Source organism: Aquarana catesbeiana, linkage group LG05, assembly GCF_042186555.1.
Source record: "Aquarana catesbeiana isolate 2022-GZ linkage group LG05, ASM4218655v1, whole genome shotgun sequence".
Lineage (NCBI taxonomy): Eukaryota > Metazoa > Chordata > Amphibia > Anura > Ranidae > Aquarana > Aquarana catesbeiana.
Window position 1 is genome coordinate 607183606 of NC_133328.1, and position 23800 is coordinate 607207405.

Genomic DNA, 23800 nt, shown 5'->3' on the forward strand with positions numbered 1-23800 from the left:
TGGTTCACGCGGTGATTGGTCACAGCTGATCACGTGCTAAGAAGCCTCTGACAGAAGTCAGACTGACACGCCGCGCGCCGGCGTGTTATCCTGTTGGACGTCATATGGCGCCCAGTCAGGATAACAGAACCACTTCACGGCCGTCATTCTGCTATAGGCCGGGCGGGAAGTGGTTAAGGTCACACATGCTACAAAACCCATTTCATTGACTTGAATGAGAAATTGGAGGTCAAGGCTCAGTGGGGTCATTAATATTTTTCCAAACTATACTTTTTTCATGTTCTGGATAGAGCTGCATATTGCTTGGAAAGGATCCTAGGGTGAACATGCCCTTAGGAGGCTTTGACTGGGGAAATGCACTACTGGATAAGACCAAAGACCCCCCCCAAAACACATGGAAAAACTTATCAATACAATGGGGATGGAAAAAGATCCACCCCCATGGAAAAAGTAGATCCCCTTATTTTATGAATACTAAAAAAATTAGTCTAACCTCTCTTTCTGCGAGATTCCTGGATCTCTTCGCAAAGCTTTTCAAATTCTTCATCCAGCTCTTGTTTAATCATTGCATAAGCTGTGTCCTTCATAGAACATGCCCTGTGGCGGATCATCCGATCTGGAATAGGGAAGAAAATAAAGCAAGTAAAGTAAATTGAAGCTTAGAAGTGCCTTGTGAATCAGTACACTTGGCTATAAACTAATTTGTCAACTAAGGTTTGACAGTGGGGTCTGAGAACAAGGAATACACATAGGCATGGGGCAACATTGCACACCAATGGGCTTAAAGCAGTCACAAAGTGGTTAATCCTGCATAAAGCACACACTGTAAACATGAAGTAGAAAAAAAAAAAAAAAAAAAAACACATTCAAAGATGGTGACTAGCACAATAAAGGGGGTCCCTGGGTTACGAACAAGATAGGGACTGTAGGTTTGTTCTTAAGTCGAATTTGTTTGTAAGTCGGAACAGTACCTTTTTTTTCAGTGCAAATCCAGTCTTATTTATTTTTGTATGATTTTCTTATTTTTCTTATTCTTTACTTTTTTAATTACTTCTTTATTTTATTAATTTAATTATTACTTTCTTATTTTTATCAATTTTTTTTTCATTTAAACTTTATTGCTATCACACAGGAGAAAACAATTCCCTGTGTGATAGCAATTGGAGGTGACAGGTTCTCTTTATTGACCCTGTCACCTCCAAAACAGGAGTCCCAGCACTGTGCTAGATTTCCACAGCACAGCACAGCTCTCCCCTCTCACTGTTTACATGGCAGCAGGGACAGGAGACACCAGAGAGAGGGGAGCTGATGTGTGATGGCACAGCAGGGAGATGGATGGATGGTGACAGCAGCAGTGTCTGTGATCCGAGTCCGGGCAGGCCGGCCGGAGTGCACCTCCGCGGGGCAGCGGCGCAGGAAAGACCGGGGATCCTGGAGGCTTCACTAGGCCGCGGCCACGACGGGCAGTTTTAGCGGCCTGGCAGGCCACCGGACGGTACCAGGCCTGTGGATGGGCAGGCAGCATGACGAGGGGGGCCCGCAGCCAGGCCAGGAACGGAGGAACGGCTCAGTCAAGCAAGGAGAGGAAGATTCGGCCGGCAGTGACGTCATTCGGGCCCCGCTCGTAAGTAGGAGTTGTTCGCAACTCGGATGTTCGTAAGTCGGGGACCCCCTGTATGAAACATGATGTTATGCTGAGTAAATAGATACCCAACTTGTCATGCTTTAAATTTGCCCACGCTCGTGGAATGGTGACAAAAGTATGTTACTTAAAAATCTCCATAGGCGACACTTTAACCACTTCAATACTGGGCACTTTCACCCCCTTCCTGCCCAGGCCAATTTTCAGCTTTCAGCGCTGTTGCATTTTGAATGACAATTGTGCGGTCATGCAACACTGTACCCAAAGAAAAATTGTATAATTTTTTTCCCACAAACAGCTTTCTTTTGGTGGTATTTGATCACCACTGTGATTTTTCTTTTTTGAGCTACAAATAAAGACCACAAATGAAAAAAACAAAACAATTTTTCTTAGTTTCTGTTATAAAACTTTGTCCTTCACTGATGAGGTGGCACCGATGAGGCACCTATATGCAGCACTGATTGGCATCCCTGGTGGGTCTGCATTGATAATCAATGCGCTGCTAATCAGATAAAAAAAACAAAAACACAGTGGTTATGGCTGCTAGCTTTAGCCGTAACCCCGGTAAACCACTTGCAAACAGTATATTTTATATATATATATATATATATATATATATATATATATATATATATATATATACACACACACACACACACACACACACACACACACACACACACACACACACACACACACACACACATTGTGGTCAGCAAGTGGAAAGAATATCCTTTTATTGCATGTGCACTGGGGTTAAACAATTTCCAGGGTTGGTGGTTAGTTCCAATGGCATAGATGCCTTGGTTGTATGTTTTTTTTTTTTTTAACACTTTGTAAGCTAAAAGTGGAAATATGCCCATTTCCCCAATTTTATATGGTGGTGTTCATAAAACCAAGATCCACCATGTGACTAGATATGAATAAAAACAAGATCAACCAACTAAATCCCACCAACACCTTAGTACATCCACCCACAGGAGTTTAAAAGTAGATTGCGAAGTCCTATTCAAACTGCCCAGTCAAGTCAGGTCAAATACAAGGGGGATGTTCAACAAATGCAAAGAAATACAGTAGCTCACCTCCTGGGTCCTTGTCTGGATTGTACTCCAGTGCATTACTGCAGATAAGATCAATGTCCTTTAGGTATTCTTTCACAGTGTGATATTTGTGCAGATCAATTTTGCTTATAACAGTTGAGAGGTCCATAGGCTGGGCAATCACTGTGACATAATCTGGAACCTGAGAAATATGGAAAGTTTACAAAAGATATTTTAGTCCTTTAGAAAATGAAAGGCATGACCCGACTTTACATCCAAACCTCCATCACCCTCTTTAAAGCAATTCACTATTTTTTAGGTTGTTCCTGCAGTAAGAAAAATAGGGCTTTTGTACTAACTGCAAAAACCTCTTTGGTGTCCGTTGAGGGACACAGGAAGTTTTACCTTAGTTAGGTCCAAAATCAGTCCAACTGTGGGGGTGGGCAACACAAACAATAGTCAACATGCCCAACAAAACAGAAGATGGTCTGCAGCTCAAAAAGCCCCCTGAAGGACCTTAACACCTGAAGCCGGCATCAGATTGGGGCCGTAATATCCACCAGGTAAAACTTGAGACTGTGTGAACAGAAGACCAGCTGGCAGTCTTGCTAATCGTAGAAATAGTGGATTGATGCCAAAAAGCCCAACAAGCACTCACAGACAGAGTGCACACTGACTGCAAAGAGTGAAACATAAGTTTGGATGATTGTCTGAGCCACCTAGAGATGATTGTCCAACTGAATCCTTACTGGATGACCCTCCATCAGGATGGTCAACACTGCAGAGACAGCCAAACTGCTCAAAACTCAAGGATGATGATTGGGAGAGGAGACTTATCAGATGACCAAAATGCCCTGTATTGATAATAGCAGGGGAAAAAAAAAAAAAAAAAAAATAAATGATGAAAGCTCCCCAAATACTCCCTTTCCCAAGGAAACACCAGTTGGCCATGCCCACAACCCTCTGAGCTAACACAGCCCCAGAAACAGAGGATGCCATGCACAGGCAGCGACATTACCCCACCTGGACTTGGCATCTGGTGAATCTAGTGAATTCAACCTAGGCTCATGTCCAACAGTAACTTCATTCCAGAAGCACTGGCAAGAGACCCGAGAAGAGCAGAATCCAGGCTGCTCTATGCAAAAAACACTGCCCAGAGCAGGTAAGTATAACATGTTTTTTTTTTTTTTTTAATGTTAGCTTTACTATCACTTTAATACAAACGTGTGATTTAAGATTTTAAAAACTTGCCCAATTAATCATACACCCTAAATAGAACTGCTCAAGTGCATGGAAAAGCTTTCACAGTATGCAAAACCCTGAAAGCTATCTGTGCCCAGTGTAGTAAAAAAAAAAAAAAAAAAATGAAGCATTTCTGAATTTACATTACAATCATTTCACCATTTCAGAATGTAAGCAGGTCATACAGACATGAATCCCAATTACCTCCTCAAGGTCCACTGGCTTAGTAAAAGCCCTGAATCTTTTATCAATAGCGATTCGGTGGGTAACATCCCTCAGAAAGACCCTCAGTTCACGGAGCGTGTCTTCCTCCTGTGCTTCCAATCGTTTTAGCTCCTCGGTAGTAAGTGGGCGGGGCTCAGGTGGTGGAGCCACTGGCAGCACCTCAAGAGCTTGGAGAACTGATTAAAACAAAAAACAAACACACATGGTAAGTCTGCTGTAAGGATACCTTTATTTTATTGTTAAGGCTTCAAGATGAGACGAACCTGCCTTCCTTTTGGAAGTTGGTGGCTTAGCAGCTTGGTTCAAAATAAGATCCCGAAAGAAAGCTTTCCTGTCTTCCTTGTCTGGTAACTCAACGTTGAAGACCTCCTTGTAATCATCCAGAAACAGATCTTGTAACTAAAGGGAAAGCAGATCAGTTATTCCAAGGCTGGGAAAATATTCTTTCCACATATTTATGGGAAACCTATACTTAGGTAGCGGTGCCCCTGTGGAGTCGCTGCGTATTTCAGCATCCACACATCACCCTGCTTGGTCAGACATCCATTTTAAGCACACTTTCTCCAGTCATGGAAAACACTATGCTTTGGGAGCGTTTTTCTGCTAAGAGGACAGGACAACTTCACCACATCAAAAGGGACGATGGACATTGCCATGTACTGTTAAATCTTGGGCGAGAACCTCCTCTCCTTAGCCAAGGCATCGAAAATGGGTCTTCCAGCATGACAATGACCCAAAACACACGGCCAAGGTAACAGAGTGGCTCAAGAAGAAGCACATTAAGGTCCTGGAGTGGCCTAGCCAGTTTCCAGACCTTAATCCCATAGAAAATATGTGGAGGGAGCTGAAGGTTCGAGTTACCAAACGTCAGCCTCGAAACCTTAAAGAGAGGATCTGCAAAGAGGAGTGGGACAAAATCCCTTCTGAGATGTGTGCAAACCTGATGGCCAACTAAAAGAAACATCTGACCTCTGATCGCCAACAAGGGTTTTGCCACCAAGTACTAAGTCATGTTGTGCCAAGGGGTCAAATATTTATTTCACTTAATAAAATGCAAATCAATTTAGATTTTTTTTTTTAAATGCGTTTTTATGGATTTTTTTGTTGGTATTCTGTCTCTCACAGTTAAAAAAAAACCTACGATTAAAATTATAGACTGATCATTTCTTTGTCAGTGGGCAAACGTACAAAATCAGCAGGGGATCAAATACCTTTTCCCCTCACTGTAAGTAGCTTTTAATGCAGGAGAGACAAAGCATGTCTCTTCTGCATTAAAAATCCTGCCTGTCTGCTTATTTTATTTACACAGCTTACAGTTACACTTTAACCACTTCAATACCAGGCACTTACACCCCCTTCCTGCCCAAGCCAACTGATCTGGCAGGCGTTCAAAATGGGCACCTACTGGCACATATTGCGCACACTGTGGCATCCCTGGTGGTCCAGTGTGGGCATCCACAGGGGGATGCTCTGATAAATAATCAGTGCAGACCCCCCCAACAGGAGCCCCGCCGATCGTCCCTCCTTACTCGTGTCTGTTAGACGAGTGAAGAAAAGCCAATAAACGGCTCTTCCTGTTTACATCGTGATCAGCTGTGATTGGACACGGCTAATCACATGGTAAAAAGCCTCCATCAGAGGATCTTTACTGAGATCGGTGTGTCAGACTGACACGCCACACCACCGATCGCTGCGCGCCCCCATGGGAGTTATCCTGCTGGACATATGACACCCAGTCAGGATAACAGAACTACTGCCCGGCCGTCAATCTGCTATAGGGTGGGAAGTGGTTAAGGGCTGTCTGCTGGAAGAGATGGAAGGATCAATGACACCTTCTAACGGATTTGAAGACTGAAGGATTTAAAGTGGCTGTAAAGATAGAAGTCTTTGTTTTTATTACCTAAATGCATTCCATTCTCTGCAGGATCCCCCACCACTTACCTGATCCCAATCCAACACTGCTGAGAGCTGCAGCTCTGTCCACTCCCTCTCCTTACATGACATGGGGGCAGCAGTGGGAGCCATTGCCAGCCTGTGAGAACGCAGGAGCAAGGCCAAATTACATTCTGTGTGTTCCTGGACACACAAAGCATGGCTCGGTAGCAAACCTGCATCAGTGCCCCATAGCAAGTGGCTTGCTATGGGGGCACTCACTTTAAATGGTAAAATCCACATAACTTAAATCGTTTTGGACAGTGAAAACCACTACAGACCCAGGGACAATGAGGAGAGGACTCCTAGTAAACATTGCCCAGAGACTCAATCCTGGAATCCAGCCATGCTAGGCTATAACATACCAAAACACTGAAATGAAAAACTTGTATAAAGATAAAAACACAGCAGTTGTAACTTGTAACTGCCAACCTGCTAATACTACAGCAGTTGCCAGTCCCTGGATTCAGTATAGTGACTCGCTAACATGGAACAAGCAAGCAGGTTCAAAAGTCGGTGTCTAATCTGCATACTTAATGCAGATCTGTGTCCAAATGTATTTACCTCACTGGATCAGAATGACAGCCAAGGAACGTGCATGTTTATACTGCAAAAGAAGACTTCACATATCTAGCAGTACAGATTTCCAAGAGTATTGCCTTCTCAATCTAATGCATTTTTTTATTCATGCCAGATTAGAAAAAAAAAAATCTGATTGGTTGCAAAGGAATGTTGGGCCTCATTGAATTGTACTTTAAATGAGGCTTAATTGCATAATTGTTTAAAATAATTAAGATCCAACCCAGCCTGAAATATGAAGGTAAAGACAAGAAGGTAGCTAGACAAGAAGGAAATAATCTTATATCAACACTAGCTATTTTCTCCATAACTTTGATTCTTATCCAGAATACTGGTATTACCTCCGAGTCTAGATCACCATATTCCATGTCACTTGTTGCCAACAGGAGGATTGGAGAAAACGATGGTATACTTCTGATTAGTGTGAGAAATGTTGCTTTCAAGGTAATGCCAACCGTCTCCCACCATAGATGAATGTGTGGAATATACAGAATGCTAGGAACAGTCCGTCTTGCTTCACGAAAGAGCTGGATCAGAAGGGAGAAGTTGTTCGCGGTTAAGCTCAAGTCATTCCATTCAATGCCATCTAACTACATTTACAGCGTCTGCAAATTTAGGATAGCATGATTTCATTGCAACTGTCTCAAGTAATCCTTGCTATAGAATTCTGTAAAGCAGAACATCCCAAAGGGTCTCTGCAACTTGAAAAAAGCCCCCCCCCCCAGCAGGTATTAAATGCAGGTGCCATAAACCAGCAACAGTTTTTACACCCCCCCTTCCCTAGCCGCCCTCCCGGTGAAGCCAAACACCAGGCCATTTTTAATGCGCAAAGCTCTGGTACTAAAGCAGCTTGGCTTTCCCTTCCAATGTGCATTGGTCCATTAGTTATTTTAGATCACAAAGAATGTTAGAACACACAAAGCTGGAGGAGAACACCAAAAACTCCAAGTGAACAGGAATTATGGCAGCAAGATCTTACTGTTGAGTATTTGAGACATAAAAGGAAAAGGCTAGCGGTGCACCATAATGAAAACGCTGGACTAAAACCCAAAATTTAGGATGCACTTAGCTGAAAAACAAAATGGACAGTTTTTCTTTTGTTTTAAAATCATGAATTAATTCTTGGCCATTATTAGCATATTTTTAGCAGATAGGCAGCTTCCACAGTGAGCAGTTTTTAATTGCATTTAAAAAAAGCCCCCCCAAAAAATAAAATAAACTCAAGAAAAATGCATCCCTTTAAAGTCTATGTAGGTCTTCACTCTGGTCCGCTGCGGCATTAAAAATCTGCTTGACGTATTTTTTGGTGCATATTTGGTCAGTAAGCGCTTGCTGACCAGCCGCCGTCATTATAGTGCGGCAGGTCGGCATGATCCCGTGAGCCGTCGTTGCTGTAGGTCAGCTCCTTTAAGCGGAATAGCAGGCGCGCGCCAGCTGCACTACGGGGGTGCCGATGCTCGTGGCTGGCGGTTGCGAAGACCGATGGCCACGCGCGGCAGAACAGGGACGTGTTCTTCTGCTTTTAATATTTCCCCTAAATTAATTTACCTTGTAATGCGAAACAGCTCTAACATTTATTCTGTTCATTTGAACATGGTTAAAAGTTTAACAAAAGATTAAAAAAAAGGTTTAATTACCTGTGCACAAGTTTCTTCTGGAGAAGTTACACTGACCCCGAAAAGCACAGCCAAATCCAATGTGTAGACAGTGAACTTTTCCAGAGTGTGTATGAGTGCTGGAGCCAAGTGCGTACCCTGACCCAGGCCTGGCTTCCCACAGATCAGAAACCTAGGCCTGTACGAAGTGGGCTGGTGGTAGGCATTCCTGATCAATATACAAAAAGAGAGTGTTACTCTAACACTTGTAACTATACAATGAATACAAAATTTCTTAGTTTCAAAACCTGTGGGTAGAGTTCTCCAAACAGGAAAAAAATAAAATAAAAATCAAATTAAAGCAAAAATTATTTAATCCTAAAACTGTTAGCTGCAGAGGCAGATACAAAGTATCAACAGTAATGAAAAAGAACAGATTGCAATGATCACCATGCACCTCAACCCCTTGGCGCCGAGCATATGCAAATATGTGACCCCACTAGACTGTGCTTTTTTTTCCCGGGGCCACTTATCTGTCTTTGTGCTGGGAGCGCGTCACACAGCACAGTGACCAGGGTCTCAGGGAGAGCCCCGAGTCCCAAACGTATGATTGGGACTCATAACTCCTGATTTTGGGTCACCTGATCGCTGTGATAGCCTCTGATTGGCTATCACAATGATCAGTCACTGTGAAGTCCGCCCCCCATTTTTACTCTCTCTGAATGGAGGAGGGATACATCATATCTCTCTCTCTCTCTATGCAGAGAGAAAAAAATAAAATACCTATATCAAAGTCTGATCTAGGTCAGTGCTAGGGTTAGTGTTTGGGTCAAGGTCAGCATTTTTTTTTTCTTTATCAGTGTGTTTTAGCTATGGTAAAAACGCAAAACTCGCACTATTGTTTCAGGGCTGTACGAAGAGTACAAACAACAAAATACACATATGTGGTATTGCTGCGATCATCAGGACAAGACTATTTGGGTTGTGCTTTGGTGGAAGGTTATGGTAGTAGCAAGAAATATACAGCCAAATTAAAAAATATATATATTTTTACTATGCTGGGCCAGTTTTCCTGCAATAGTAAAAAATAAATAAAAGATAGATATCCATTATAATTTACCACCAAACGAAAGCCCAATTTGTCCTAAAAAAAAAAAAAAAAAAAGCAGTATAAACCACCTGGACGCACAAAGCAGTTGTGTTATGTACGGTTTTACCAACACATGTCAAAGTTGTAAAATTGTGCTTAGGCATCAACATTTTACCCTTAGCTGTGAAGGGGTAAAAAGTGGTTCTAAAGTCGCGTTTTTCTTTACCATAATGCATTCTCTGCATTTAGGTAATAATAAAAGAAAAAAAAAAACTGTTTGATTAATGCAGTACAGGGTATAAGCAAATTCCTTCACCGGTTTTAGACAATAGTGAAGGAGATATTAATTAGAATTAAAATGATTTATCTCTAGTCACTGCATCAGATTCATTAGAGTACTTACACATTGAGGTGAATAAACGGGCGATTTTCTTTCGTTTTACCATTTGGTAATTTATTGTTTATCCCATTTTCAAACACAGAGGGACCTTCGTCTTCGCTATAAATCAGATCTTCATCCAACAAATCTATGCCAAGTGCTTAAAAATACAAGAAAAAAAATATATAAGTGAAGGAGATACTTGCAAGTGACCTTGGTACAAAGTAGTAGTGGTGCCTGTGTTCTGCCCACCGGGCTTCCATTCAGTTTAATTATGTTTGAGTATGTACTTGAAACAACATGTTGGTTTTCTTAATTTACACCAAGCTAGTTATATGCAGAGCGTAGGCACCACCTAGTGTTCCCTTTCTAGTATAGCTTTGTCATTTGTAGAAGTTACTTATTGTATTCTGTTAGAATGTGTAATAAAGTTGTTAGGAACCAGTGCATTCTGGGAGAATTCTCTAGAGGAAGCGAGTCAGCTTCCATTTTAAGAATCTACAGCAACACAGTAAGGCATGTTTTCTTCAATCTCTTGCCATCACCCCTCAGCGAGCTTAAAAATTTCACCCGGCTTGTTCCAATAAAGCTAAGATCAAAGCAATATGGTATCTGAAGTTTATGGGGCAGCAAGGTTTAGCTCTCTGTCCTAGAGACAGAACAGCCCTCGCATTTCAAGATTTGATGGTCAAGTAAATTCAGTTGACAACATACACCAGTCACAAGTGAAATGTTGGGCCCGACATAGCTGGGCCTCCCGAAAATGCTAGTTGGCTGGCTGTGTCTAGATTTAACAAGCCAGTACAACCCAAAATAAGCATGGTGTAGTTTCAGAATTCAGTATTTCTATACCTGTCCCTGGTAAGTGCTCAAGCATTAAAAACATTAGCACCAGCATGTAAGCTCTGCCCAGATAAATCTAATGCTTTCACAGAACTCAACTTTGCTCAAGCAGACAATCCAAGTCAAGGAGAATATCAGTAGCAGGCAAATAAGTGAACCTGTTGCTGTACCCTTCATGCAGAAAGCAAAGATGGCTTTTGAAGTCCAATTGGACACTATTATGGCTTGTCTACTAAGCAGCCAATTAAGAAACCATAGAAGAAATTACAGCATAAGATACCTGGCAGTTAAACAAAACAGACTTCTAGAGGACAGACATTCTCCTCCCCCTCCAAAACATCCAATAAATATTAGATGTTTTGAATACTGCACAATGTAGTCTAGTCTATTCTGATCCCAACATGCTCCGAGATTCGGTTGTGGAAGAGTACCCCGTATCGTGAGGATTGTTGATACCAGGTGTTTCTGGCGTTTAAGAGCCACTTTAAGAGCATTTGACTTCTATATACATAGTGGTCCACATCTGATGGTAAGGGTCAGTGTGTGCATTACTGTCGGAGGAGCTATCCTAGCACTTTATTTTGGAATCTGCACCTGGACTCTGAATCTCCATTCGAGCCACTGATAAGGACTTTTCATGTTTCTGAAGCACTGCATCTCTATATATTATATAAATTTAGTAGGGGGTTAAAGTAATACAGAAACGTCTTACGCACCAGGCTCTTTATGTTTAATTCCTTCTTCCATATGTGGGAAAACTTTCTTCAATGCCTCCAAGATGTTACACAGGGTGTTCTGAAGCAGAGGCTGGATAATGCAGTTAAGTGCCTGTCCAGGGGAGACAACAGCTCTCTGTGACGCAGGCACAATTTTTTGCATGGCAAACATGAAGTCTCTAGCAGTCATTTTAATAGAGGACACATCAAGCTGCAGCTTCTCTGTTGTTGTGTAAATCTGTGGGTAACGCTTGCGTAAAGCGCACAAAGCAGCTTCAGCGCACAGAGATTTTATGTCCGCCCCACAATACCCTGAAAAATAAACAGTATTATAAGTATTATATACGAAGAGGGCACATATCCAATTCATAATGTCCTGTAACACAATGCAGCTCTTACCAACACATTTTTCCGCCAGTTCCTGCAAAAAAGTTTCTGATGGCTGTGGATTCCATTCTTTTGTGTGAATTTTCAGAATTTGCAGACGTGCCTGTCAGTGGGTAAATAGCAATTACAAAAAAGCATGAAATGCTGCAAATCGCATTATATCTTCATATTTCATAAGTGATTCCTCCACCTTCATATCTCATCAATGGATTGAAGCACTAATAGACAACTACTACTAAAGTACTGATACCTTGTGTAGGTTCCCCTCCATCACCTCAATTGCTGGCAGGTCAATACAGTGAAGCTCGGTTCACACTACTGCAATGCGACTTTAATGCGATTTACAGTGCGACTTTGCATATTCTATGGGACCAAGTCAAACTGTAAATCACACCAAAGTAGTGAAGGAACCTTTTCCAAAAATCACACCCTACTATGAGTCATATGCATTTAAACGGGCAGTATTGATTAGGTACAGCGTCGCACGACCGCACAATTGTCATTTAAAGTGCGACAGCGCTGAAAACTAAAAATTGGTCTGGGAAGGAAGGGGGTGAAAAGCCCTGTATTGAACCGGTTAATGGCAGGTTTTCCAAGAAATTTTCAGAAAACTGTATATGACGATATGTTTATGTAGGCACTGTGCATTGCAAAAGATGTGCCATTCTACATTATCTCATACCAAACATATTTATTATTAAAACAATGGGATCTAGGATTTGTGGGACTGCTGATGAACAAATTGTAAAAAAAAAAAAAAACAAACAAAAAAAACCACTTTCATACTTACATCTCTGTCAGGCAAGCTGAAGAGGAACTCCCGGTCAAAACGCCCAGGCCGCCTCAAAGCAGGATCAATAGAGTCAAGTCTGTTGGTAGCTCCAATTACAACAATCTCTCCCCGACTGTCCAAACCATCCATAAGAGCCAGCAATGTGGAAACAATGGAACTAAAAGGTTTCAGGGAAAAGTATTAAAACATAATTAGTTCTCCCATAGAAACTACTCTTGTTAAAAGATTCTTTATGAGCTTTCCATTAGTTTTATGCATGTTTATGGAAGAATATTTTTAAAAGGTTTGAAAAAGTGCTGAACAAGAAGAAAAATATTTAAAGCAATAGATGTTGCTTAGATGCTCAAACATTCCATGAAAAAAACAAAAACAAAAAAAACCCTTCCGTGTTCTGAAAAACATGAACACTTGGCTCAAGGAACCCTGTACTTCAATATGTAGGCTTGCTTTGTTGACCTAACTAGTTCCAGCCTGGCCTATTGTAATTTGACATCGGAGCAGGACTTTCGTCATTCTGAGTGGACGTCATAGGACATCCTCCAAGACAAGACGCGCTGCGGGCGCGATCTGTAATCACTGTGACCAATCACAGCAGATCATGACACTTGTAAACAATAAATAGCTTCCTTTCATGCCATTCATTGTGTCGCTAGCTGTGAATGGTCACAGTGATCATATGGTACAGACAGAGCAAATCACAGCCCATCTGTATGTAATTAGCTGTGGCCTATCACAACTAACCACAACATAACATGCTGAATCTCAGGAAGGCCTCCTGCACACTACAGCTTGAAAAAGCTCAGTAAAGCGTTTTTTTTTTTTAGATTTAAAATGCAGCCCATTGTTTACAATGAGTCTGTACATAACAGTGAGTAAACAAGCGCTGAATACTCTTGGTAAAAAAAAATTTCCCCTAGGAATGTCTTGTATGCGCATAAATATGCACGCAAAACAAAAGCCTGGAGTTGCATTCGAAAAAGCAGATGCAAACATCAGTACTGTGTGCAAAAGGCCTAAAAATAGTTGCGTATACCAGTGAAATTCCCTATAATAAACAATCATAAGATGTAAAAAAAAAAAAAAGTAAATCCTGATCACTTCCCCATAGTACAGTGTTACTTTGGTCACAGTATGTTATAAAAAAAAATAATAAATAAATAGTGAAATGTTATTTTCCCCTTCCAAATTACAACTAAAAAAAAAAAAAAAAAAAAAAAAAAAAAACTCTGCATGCCGCTTACTAAATACCTTGGACTGTCTACTTTCCAAAAAGGGGGTAATTTGGGGGATATTTGTACTGTCCTAGTGTTTTCAGGGTTCAAGAAATATGATAGTCAGTACATCAGGATTTATTGATTTTCAGAGCTAGATAGCTAGATAGCATATATTCAAAATTTCAAGTCCTGAGCTACTATAGCCAGTAGTTAAGGGCCAGGCTAGTAGGCCACCAGTTGCCCCACTCAATCCCTACCATGCATCGCCCCTATACACGCCCTCATAAATGATCTCATGAAATTTCACTTAAATGTTCTATGCAAAATTAAGATACAAAAATAAATATTAACAACTTTATCAGTGCCCACCACTACAGCCTCAGCTCAATGTACACCCACCACTGCAGCCTCAGCTCACCTGTGCCATCATTGCAGCCTCAGCTCACCTGTGCAGAGGATCATGACGGGGAAGAGAAAAGCCGCTGGATCACAGAGCGATAGCCTGCTGTTAGTTTACATTGCAATTGCCTCCGCTCGCGATTACACAGCCCCGCCCTCCTGACCCCACGTCTGTGGTAGACAGAACACGTCCCAGCATTGTATTGGCGTTCTGTCTATCACAGCCGCAGGGTCAGGAGGGCGGGGCTATGTGTAATCAAGAGCGGAGGAAATTGCAATGTAAACTGTAACAGCAGGCTATCGCTCTGATAGCCTGCGCTCTTCACCCAGGGCAATCGATGGTAGAACTGCTCCCGTTCAACCCCGCATGCCGGCAGTACTCACCCACCACTCCCTGGCAGCCCAGCTTCTCGCCAGAAACAATTTTCCACTCGCAAAAAGCAAGTAGAACATTTGAAGCTTAGAGATAGATAGATCTATCCTTCAAATGTTCTGATAGATAGATAGATAGATAGATAGATAGATAGATAGATAGATAGATACACCAAAGTTTGTAGACTCTTATGCCGCGTACCCACGACCAGACTTTTCGGCATCAAAGGTCCGACGGAACTAATCCATCAGACAATTCGATCGTGTGAGGGCTTCCTCTGACCTTTTTTGTCTAAAAATCTGATGAACCTTAGAAATAGAACAAGTTTCAAATCTTTCCGACAGACTCGATTCCTATTGAAAAATCCGTTTGTCTGTATGCTAGTCCGATGGACCAAAAAGAACGCAAAGGCAGCTATTGGCTATGAACTTCCTTATTCTAGTCCAGTCGTACGTCATCACGTTCAAAAGGCTCGGACTTTGGTGAGATTGTGTAGGCAAGTCCGTTTTGTCTGAACTTCGTCGAAAAGTCCTTCGGAGTTCAGTCCGACGAAAAGTCCGCTCGAGTGTATGCGGCATAACTTTCCTACAGACTAGCTAATGTACACTGTACTGGGTTATTGTTCACCAAAAAAATTGAGCAAAATACAGATGGCCTAAATTTACGAGGAAAGGCTATTTGCTAAATTTTATAACAGAAACAAAGAAAAACTATTTAGCAAAAAATTTAAAACCCAGTGGGGATTCAAAAGTAATTTTTTTTTTTATTTATTTACCCATTACTTACCAAGGTGGATGCAGCATCGGACCGATGCAACCTGCTGGATTTTATATGCGATCACCACTAGTGGCCGGTATAGCCTCTAGCAATAATCACTGTCACTGGAGAATACAATCGCTGGGCAGGAGGGATTCCCCTTTCAGCACAATCTGTGTCAATCGGGAAATCGAGCAAATTTCTTTTCTGCTACCACAGGTTGCAAAAAAGAAATTGGCTCTGTGTTTGGCTTGCTTTAATTGATCTGACATCCAGTAGGCTGCCAAAAGCACCAGCAGCTTCATACTCCTTTGCTTCAGCTCTGCGTACCCAGGTGTTGATTTATTAAGTGCCATTAAGCTGCCAGAAAATCAAACAGTCTATAGGTTATGGTACCTGTGAATTTGGTCTTGTCTGCTTGATCGGACTGGTGCCAAGCCATCAATCTCATCAAAAAAGATAATTGACGGACGCATCTGATAAGCCTAAGAAACAGAAGAAAAATGTTAGAAAGAACTGAAAAGGGTGCAGCTATTAAAGTGGAATTAACATATGGATTCAAAGGTTTCCCATAATAGTTACATTCAAGGCATGCCATGAACTGACAGTTGCTTGTGCTCTCAACTGAACTGTCAAGCAATCAAATGACTGGTGTCAAAACTAATCACATGTAGCACCATGGAATTTGCAGATCAGTAGAGGCAAAGATAGCGGCTTCTTCAGCTGTAGAGCATAGGAGGGGTTAAGTTCTTCTTTAAGAAGATTTTAAGGCCAAACCACACAGGGCTGCTGGGTGATATTTGGCAAACAAAATTGTCCATTAAAATTGTGGCTTAAATTAATCGGACACAGAATTGGAAGTCATTACAAAAATGAATGGGTACAAGAGGCTTTTTACACATAGTCCAGCTGCAGGTTGTCTTGCATCCAACCATGTAGCTTTTCACCTTAATCACCCATCTTTACAGCTTATTCTAGGGCCCCTTCCACATGGACCAGGAGTCTGCCTACATAGTGGAGAATCTGTCTGCTGTTCCCCGCTGAGCATGTAGATTGCTAGTCTGTGTCCACTCCGCTTATGCAGAGCAGACACAAAACACAGCTCGCTCTCTCCCCTGTGGGCGGTAACATGTAAACGGACTGCCTGTCTGTTTACACCCGACTGCCATCCTATCGATAGATGGGGAACGTGTTTTTAGCAGATTGGATTGGAGGTAGGCCGATGTAAAAACAGACACGCCAATTTACATCCTCTGCTCCATAGGAGGATAGTGGATGGTCCAATCCACCTAAAAAACTGACAGGCAGACCCGATCGATCCACCCATGTGAAAGGGGACTCATTGAAGAATCAGGTTGTGCTTTGTCTTGTTAACCACTTAAGGACTGCCCAACATACATATACTGCGGCAGGAGCAAAATCACGTACCTGTACGCGATTTCTTCCATCGGCTCTGGGGCGCGTGCTCGATCCACCGGAGCCGCGCTCCCACTGTGATTGGACACAGCGGGAGCCAATCAGCTGGTCCAGTGGCCGCCGGCCGGCCACGTGCGATCGTTCGCTGGAGAGACAGATAGGTGGCCTGTCTATGTAAACAAGGCAGACCATCGTTGTGGAAGACAGGAAGAGAGATCTGCGATTCCTGCGAATCAGGAACAGATGTGTCTCTTCGAGTCAGTCCATCCCCCACAAAGTAAGAAAGCACACCCAGGGAACACTTAACCCTTTGATTGATGCTGACGTTAACCCCTTCCCTGCCAGTGTCATTGCATTTCTTTTAGCACTAATCACTGTATTGGCGTCAGTGGTCCCCAAAAAGTGTCACTTAGTGTGAGATTTGTCTGCCGCAATTACACTAAAAATCGCTGATCACCGCCATTACCAGTAAAAAAAACAAACAAAAAAAATCCAAAAATCTATCCTATAGTTTATAAACTTTTGCGCAAACCGATCAATATACACTAATTGCGATTTTTTTTTACCATTAGGTCAATGGGATCTGGTAAGCACCCCTATTATTGGAGGTGGAGGTTTCACAGAAGGAAGTTAGATCACTGCTGGTGTTGGATTTCTTTCAACGAGATTTCAAAGAAGATTTCTTTACCAATTTCTCACATACTCATGTGGATGTTATCTATATAATACATTTGTGTTATGTTTTACTGAATTTGTATCGCATAGGCACGGCTCTGTTTTTCTTATATTCTAATAAATTATAAGACTTGCAGTAATTTCTGCTCACAGTAGAAATCAACAGAGGTCTAATGATTATGGCGCAAAGCTATGGCACTGAGGATTGACCAAGGTCACCCCACAATTCCATTACAAGAATATCATCACCTGGTCAAACAGCAGTCGCAGCTGACGTTCCGATTCTCCAACCCATTTGCTTAAGCAGTCGGCCCCTTTCCTCATGAAGAAAGACACTCTTCTGTCACCGATACTGCACTCATTAGCCAGGGCCCTGGCAACCAATGTTTTTCCAGTACCAGGTGGCCCATAAAACAGACAGCCCCTGGGGAAAGAAGGAGAAAAAAACAAAACAAAAAAAAATGATTAATGCAGAATGTTTCCTGCAAATGTTCACTTTCAAAATCACAATAGATGCTTACAAGAAACTGCCTATTAATAACCTGTTCCTCAAGGAAGCAGAACCATGTGCCTCTAACTGCCTTGTCCTGAGAACAGACTCAGGAGAGGTATTCTTTGGCCCGCTCTTCATTACCTGCAGCGCTGCCCACAGTCAACACAATATTGTAGCCAAAACCAAACTTATAATTTTTCCTCCCCCATATGCCTCTTCCCCTGATCTCTCTGTTAAAATCGATGGCACAACTATAAGCCCATCCCCACATGCCAAGGTTCTAGGTGTAGTCCTAGACTCTAAACTCTCCTTCAAGCAACACATCCAATCACTGTCCAAATCCTGCGGCCTCAACCTCCGCAACATCTCCAAAATACGCCCCTTTCTAACCAATGACATAACAAAGCTCTTAATTCACTCGCTGGTCATCTCTCGCCTCGACTACTGCAACTCCCTTCTCATTGGCTTACCTCTACATAGTCTATCACCTTTTCAATCCATTATGAATGCTGCTGCCAGACTCATCCACCTTACCAACCGCTCTGTGTCTGCCACTCCTCTGTCAATCCCTCCACTGGCTTCCGCTCGGCCAAAGAACTAAATTCAAAATTCTAACAACTACGTACAAAGCCATCCACAATTTAGCCCTCAGCTACATCACTAGCTTAGTCTCTAAATACCAACCTACTCGTTATCTTCGTTCCTCTAAAGACCTCCTGCTCTCTAGTTCCCTTGTCACCTCCTCCCATGCTCGCCTTCAGGCCTTTTCCAAAGTCTCTCCAATCCTATGGAATGCCCTACCCCAATCTGTCCGCTTATCTCCTACTTTATTAGCTTTTAAACCCTTCTCTTCAGAGAAGCCTATCCTACCCACACCTAACAACTGTATTTTCATTTTTTCCATCGGCTCATCCCCCACAGTTATTACTTTTTTTTTTTTTTTTTTTGTTTCAACTTGACCCTTCCTTCTAGATTGTAAGCTCTAACGAGCAGGGCCCTCTGATCCCTCCTGTATTGATTTGTATTGTAAGTGTACTGTCTGCCCTCATGTTGTAAAGCGCTGCGCAAACTGTTGGCGCTATATAAATCCTGTATAATAATAATAATATTGTACTGCTTTGGGAGCTTTGTATATCCACCAAAAATAATGGATATATTCTCACCCATATAGTCTTTTTTGAAATCCATTATTGCACAATGCTAACTTGTCACCTATGCTTATCAATGAACATCTAACATTGCTGCATATTCCTATAAATATTTAATAAAAAGTGAAAAATGGAGGGCCACTGTCTTACTGCTACCTTTTGAGTTCTATCCGCCTTTGGTTTTCAGCCCTCCATGTGCTTCTGCAACAAAAGCTTTAAACTACAAATTGCAGTTACCTATTCTCAGCATCCAGCATAGAATGCATGAGGGTAAAACACTGATCCTTTAGTACCACTTTAACAGATAAGGTACTCCCAAAACCCAGACAGCTGGTAGCAGGTGGGGGTAAGATAGCCAGTTTCACTGTCGGTGGTTTAGGAGTCCCAAAGCACAAAAGGGCTGCACACAGTATCTGTAATACTACAGATGATAAAACTACAGACATACTAGGAGACAGTTGGGTATGGGAGAGTGGAAATCTGCTGCAAAAGACAGAACGGGCGCATGCAATGTGAGACAGATAGAACAATCATTACACAGCCTCTTTAATAATCATCGCTCCCCAACTCTTGGGAACTGCAAAAGGTCAATAGAGCAAGAACAGGAGGGCCAAAGGCTGGGAACCAGCGTCCTAAAATCTTTTATCCACCAATCTGCTATATTTAATCAGGTACCTAGAGAAGGGGGTATAGCAACTTTGTTCCGAGTCTAACCTCCTATAGGCAATAGGCAGGGCTTATGTGTTGTCTGTACTAAGCAAATGCAGCAAGGAAAGGATTTTTAGCCCACCTGACAACACAACCTCTAAACTTATTTTCATAATATAGAATGTTACCCTACCTTGGAGGCTGAATCTTAAACTTTTCAAAAACTTCTGGATAAAGTAATGGGAAAACCACCATCTCCTTTAATGAGGATATGTGTTTCGAGAGACCTCCAACACTACTAAACCGTACCTATGGGAAAAAAAGGAAAATTGATTTATTAAATGTCCTACTCTTTGCATTTTTTGTTTTTAAAATTTAACCACCACGCAGAGATCTCTCTCTCTCTAGATATATATACATACATACATACATACATACATACATACACACACACACACACGTGATTCTGCACTTCTGGGTAGGGAGCGCGTCTCTTCTGCTGTGATTTGTCACAGCAGAAGCCAATCAGCGGGTACTAGGCAATGGATGTCCGCCGGCACCCACTAATCGTCAAGCAGACACATGGGACAGACCTGATGGCTTTTCTTTCGCTGAAAAGCAGGAAATAAAATCCATCACTTCCCTTAGTAAAAGAGCCTCACATAGTACACACAAACACTGCTTAGGTACACATTTAACCCTTTGATCGCCCTAGCCGTTTAACCCCTTCCCAGCCAGTGTCATGGTACAGTGACTGCATATTTTTAGCCTGTCTCTGGTTTCCCACAAAGTGTCAAAAGTGTCTGCCGCAATATAGAAGTCCTGCTATAAATTGCCGATCAACGCCATTATTAGCATATAAAAAAACCAAAATAAATAAATAAATTCAGTATATATTCCATAGTTTGTAGATGCTATAACTTTTGTTCAAAACAATCAATATACGCTTATTGGGGTTTTTAATTTACTAAAAATCTATAGCAGTTTATGAAAAAAGTTGATTTTTATTGGATAGGTTATATAGCAGAAAGTAAAAAATATTGCTTTTTTTAAAAATTGTCGGTGTTTAGTTTATAGCGCAAATAAAAAAAAAAAAAAAAAAAAAACACAACACAAAAAAAACACGCAGAGGTGAACAAATACCACCAAAAGAAATCTCTATTTGTGGGGGGGTTACACATTTTATTTGGTTACACCATTGCATGACCGCATAGTTGTCAGTTAAAAGTTACGCAGTGCCGTATTGCAAAAAAATGGCCTGGCCACGAAGGGGGTGCAACTCTTCCAGATGTCGAGTAATAAAAAAAAAAAAAAAAAAAAAAAAAAAAAAAAAAAAAAAAAAAAAAAAATTCTGTACCATGTAAAACATGGACGCTGCCAGCTGTAACTTCTAAGAATTTTAAATATCTGCCTATAATGCCGATTCTTAGGCTTCAATACTTTGAGCCACTGACATGACACCAGATCAGATTCTTACAACAGCATTAGACTCACAGAGGTGTCAATCTGCATTGGGTCAACATCTGCTAGACTAGCACCAATTTTCATGCGATCTTTGTGAAGTCCCTTTAAATCCTCTCTCTGCAGGTTCATAGGAAGACACCTTTATTAAAAAAAATAAAAATTATACAAAAATTAATCAGGTCATCAGTATCACTTCTAAAAGAATTTTCCATGAGGTTAGACTTGCATAATGTAGGGGACAGGTGAAGCACATTTATGTAAAGTATGAACCACAAGCATAAAAGGATTTCAATAAAAAGATCAGCTAAATTAACTGTTTGCTTTGTCCTCTTAAGAAATTCCCAGGCTAGCAAACCTTTCACTTGTATAGCATGTGGAAGAGTCCACCTCGTTCATTTCGATAGCATTACATTTTTAACCATTACCAAATACAACTGAAGCTTAGATGCCCAAACCAAAATTTGGTAGCATCAGCATTCAGTTTTCTTAACAGTAATGGGAATTTGTCTTCCCTAGTAAATTAGATTTTTAGAAAACAAAATTTCCAGCTTCTGTTGTTCAATTGTGAGCCGATGAATGGACAAACATTACTTTATTTTATTATTAACCAGACGGTAACAGCAGCCTGACAAACTGTTCCTCTATTAGATCTCATGGTTGCCTGCCACAGCGAGCTCGCGGTCGGGAAGACACCAGTTAGTTCCCAATTGGTTACTGCAGATCTGTCGCTTTTAGGGACAGTGTAGTCCCAGAAATAGAGGGGGGGGGGGGGGGGGACACACGATGACTTACCTGGCAATGGCTTTGTTACGGCTTCGAACCAATCGCCTCTCAAAATGTTCCTCATCATCTGAGGAAGAGGAGGATGTGGAGTCATTGCTATGCACTGCATGTCTTCTCCTGAAAGAAAAAAAGTTGGCATTCTGTAACTAGCTTTTAGGCTTCATACACAGGCATTACAAAAAAACTAGCTGCAAGGTCACTACACAAAAAAACAAAACAAAAAAACAAAAACAAACCCACAGCGTGGGGTTCCCCCCAGGATCCATACCAGGCCCTCTGAGTCTGGTATGGATCTTGAAAAAGGGAACCCTATGCCAAAATGGGGGAAAAAAAAAAAAAATTGCCTTGGGATCTGCATGGGGACCACACACACATTTTTTTCTTGGGTGTGGGGTTCCCTTTCAAGATCCATACCAGACTCAAAGGGCCTGGTATGGCTCTTGGGGAGGGAGGGGGGGCTCCCCTTTCAAGAGCCTAAGAGCAGAAGTTGCACCACAAGTCGGATCACGATGAGCCGACTTGGATGTGACTTCCATTCAAATCAATGGGCTGAAAGTCGGATCAGTGAAGACGGCTCTCATAGGGAACTGTAAATTTTGACACGTCAAAGAAAAAGCCGGAGAGGTGGGGGACCAGATGGTGGATTCCCCCCTGTCCAGTTGGCTAGGCGGCTGATGGCTTATTTTTCCTACATTTCATCGAGCACCACATCAACAAAGGGGTACCCCTTGCAGATTTGTGAGATCCATGGTTGCAGACCCCTGGCTTGGCTCCGCTGGCATTAGTGTCTGTGGATTTTTCAATGTTAAAAAGGTATATCAATTTACTTGGTCCATGCTTTTGTACTTGCAATCCTAGCTAGGTATGGTCACCGGACATATCCCTGATGGTATACTAGGCAACAGGTATGCACAGATTTAAAAAGGCAGGTACTGACTGTATATATTGGGACGGTGACCCCCCCCCCCCATGTGTTAGTAGTTATGATTTATATTCTATAATCTTGAGTGAACTGCTGTATTTTTATGTAGACTTACGAAAAATTTAGTGTAAATGTACATTATTGGGATAATCAGCCTAGTGCAATAGATATGGCCTTGATTATGCAGAGACTGAATTTTGGGTTTATTAACCATATGTCTTAAGCTGTTCTGTATGCTAGCACTGTTCAGGATTGCATAGCTGCTGTCAATTTTACTGTATTTCTCCCCCCCCTTTTGTGTACCGTTCCTTAACTTTTATTTTTTTTGCTTTTTTCCCTTTTTTGTATGCAAGTTTTTTGTAAAACCTACACAAAACAAACTTTTAAAAACTATTTGATCAAGAATATTTCATAGAAACTTCTCAAGTTCTATTTGTAGTTAAATTGGCTATGTGGCAAAAGAGCATACCATTTAGAAAACAAACCTTGTCTGTAGGGTGAAAAAAAAAAAAAAAAAAAAGGATTCAGACATTTTGTTAGCAAAGCTAATGGCGTTCCCCCACCCCGTGCCAATGCCACAGAGGGACTCAGACTATTACCACTGATCCTCTATTGAATAACAGGTATCTACAAGCTTTTAGTTGTTTTTTGTTTGCTGCATAAAAGTGATAGGTCATTCTGACCAAGCAAAGCTTTGCATTTCCTGGCAGTGTTGAAATGTATTCCTGTTTGGCATTTGATATTTTTTTTTTTTTTTTTGCTAGAAAAGAGAAGGAGACAAAATTGTGAATTCTAACCTTCCAAGACGCCTCTTGCAATATGGACTTCTAGGTCCAGCAGAACTAAACCGGAAGCGACGCTGCCTGACAGGAGACGATGCACTTGCGTAGAAAATATCAGTTTTCTTATGGTGTCTGGGCTCTAAGAAAGACAAAAAAATAAATATATATAGAAATACTTTTATAGTAGTAGGAAACCCACATTTCAACTACATTAATGCAAAAAATAACCGTTTGCTTATGAACACTTCTCTCTACGTTTTTGTC

General features: G+C 41.6%; 1 protein-coding gene across 1 annotated transcript in view; it reads right to left on the reverse strand.

The window, feature by feature from the left end:
* The window catches only part of ATAD2 (ATPase family AAA domain containing 2), a 66740-nt gene that overhangs the window by 12456 nt on the left and 30484 nt on the right, over positions 1-23800 (reverse strand). Inside the window, exons 8-23 of the mRNA XM_073632214.1 lie at positions 23552-23675; positions 21842-21949; positions 21080-21188; positions 19779-19894; positions 17546-17720; positions 15602-15690; positions 12461-12620; positions 11683-11773; positions 11284-11595; positions 9749-9884; positions 8298-8484; positions 7002-7187; positions 4413-4548; positions 4129-4325; positions 2725-2884; positions 494-616 (exon numbers count right to left, since the gene is read on the reverse strand). Coding sequence (XP_073488315.1) covers positions 494-616; positions 2725-2884; positions 4129-4325; positions 4413-4548; positions 7002-7187; positions 8298-8484; positions 9749-9884; positions 11284-11595; positions 11683-11773; positions 12461-12620; positions 15602-15690; positions 17546-17720; positions 19779-19894; positions 21080-21188; positions 21842-21949; positions 23552-23675 — 2409 coding nt within the window. The remainder of the gene's footprint in view (positions 1-493; positions 617-2724; positions 2885-4128; positions 4326-4412; positions 4549-7001; positions 7188-8297; positions 8485-9748; positions 9885-11283; positions 11596-11682; positions 11774-12460; positions 12621-15601; positions 15691-17545; positions 17721-19778; positions 19895-21079; positions 21189-21841; positions 21950-23551; positions 23676-23800) is intronic.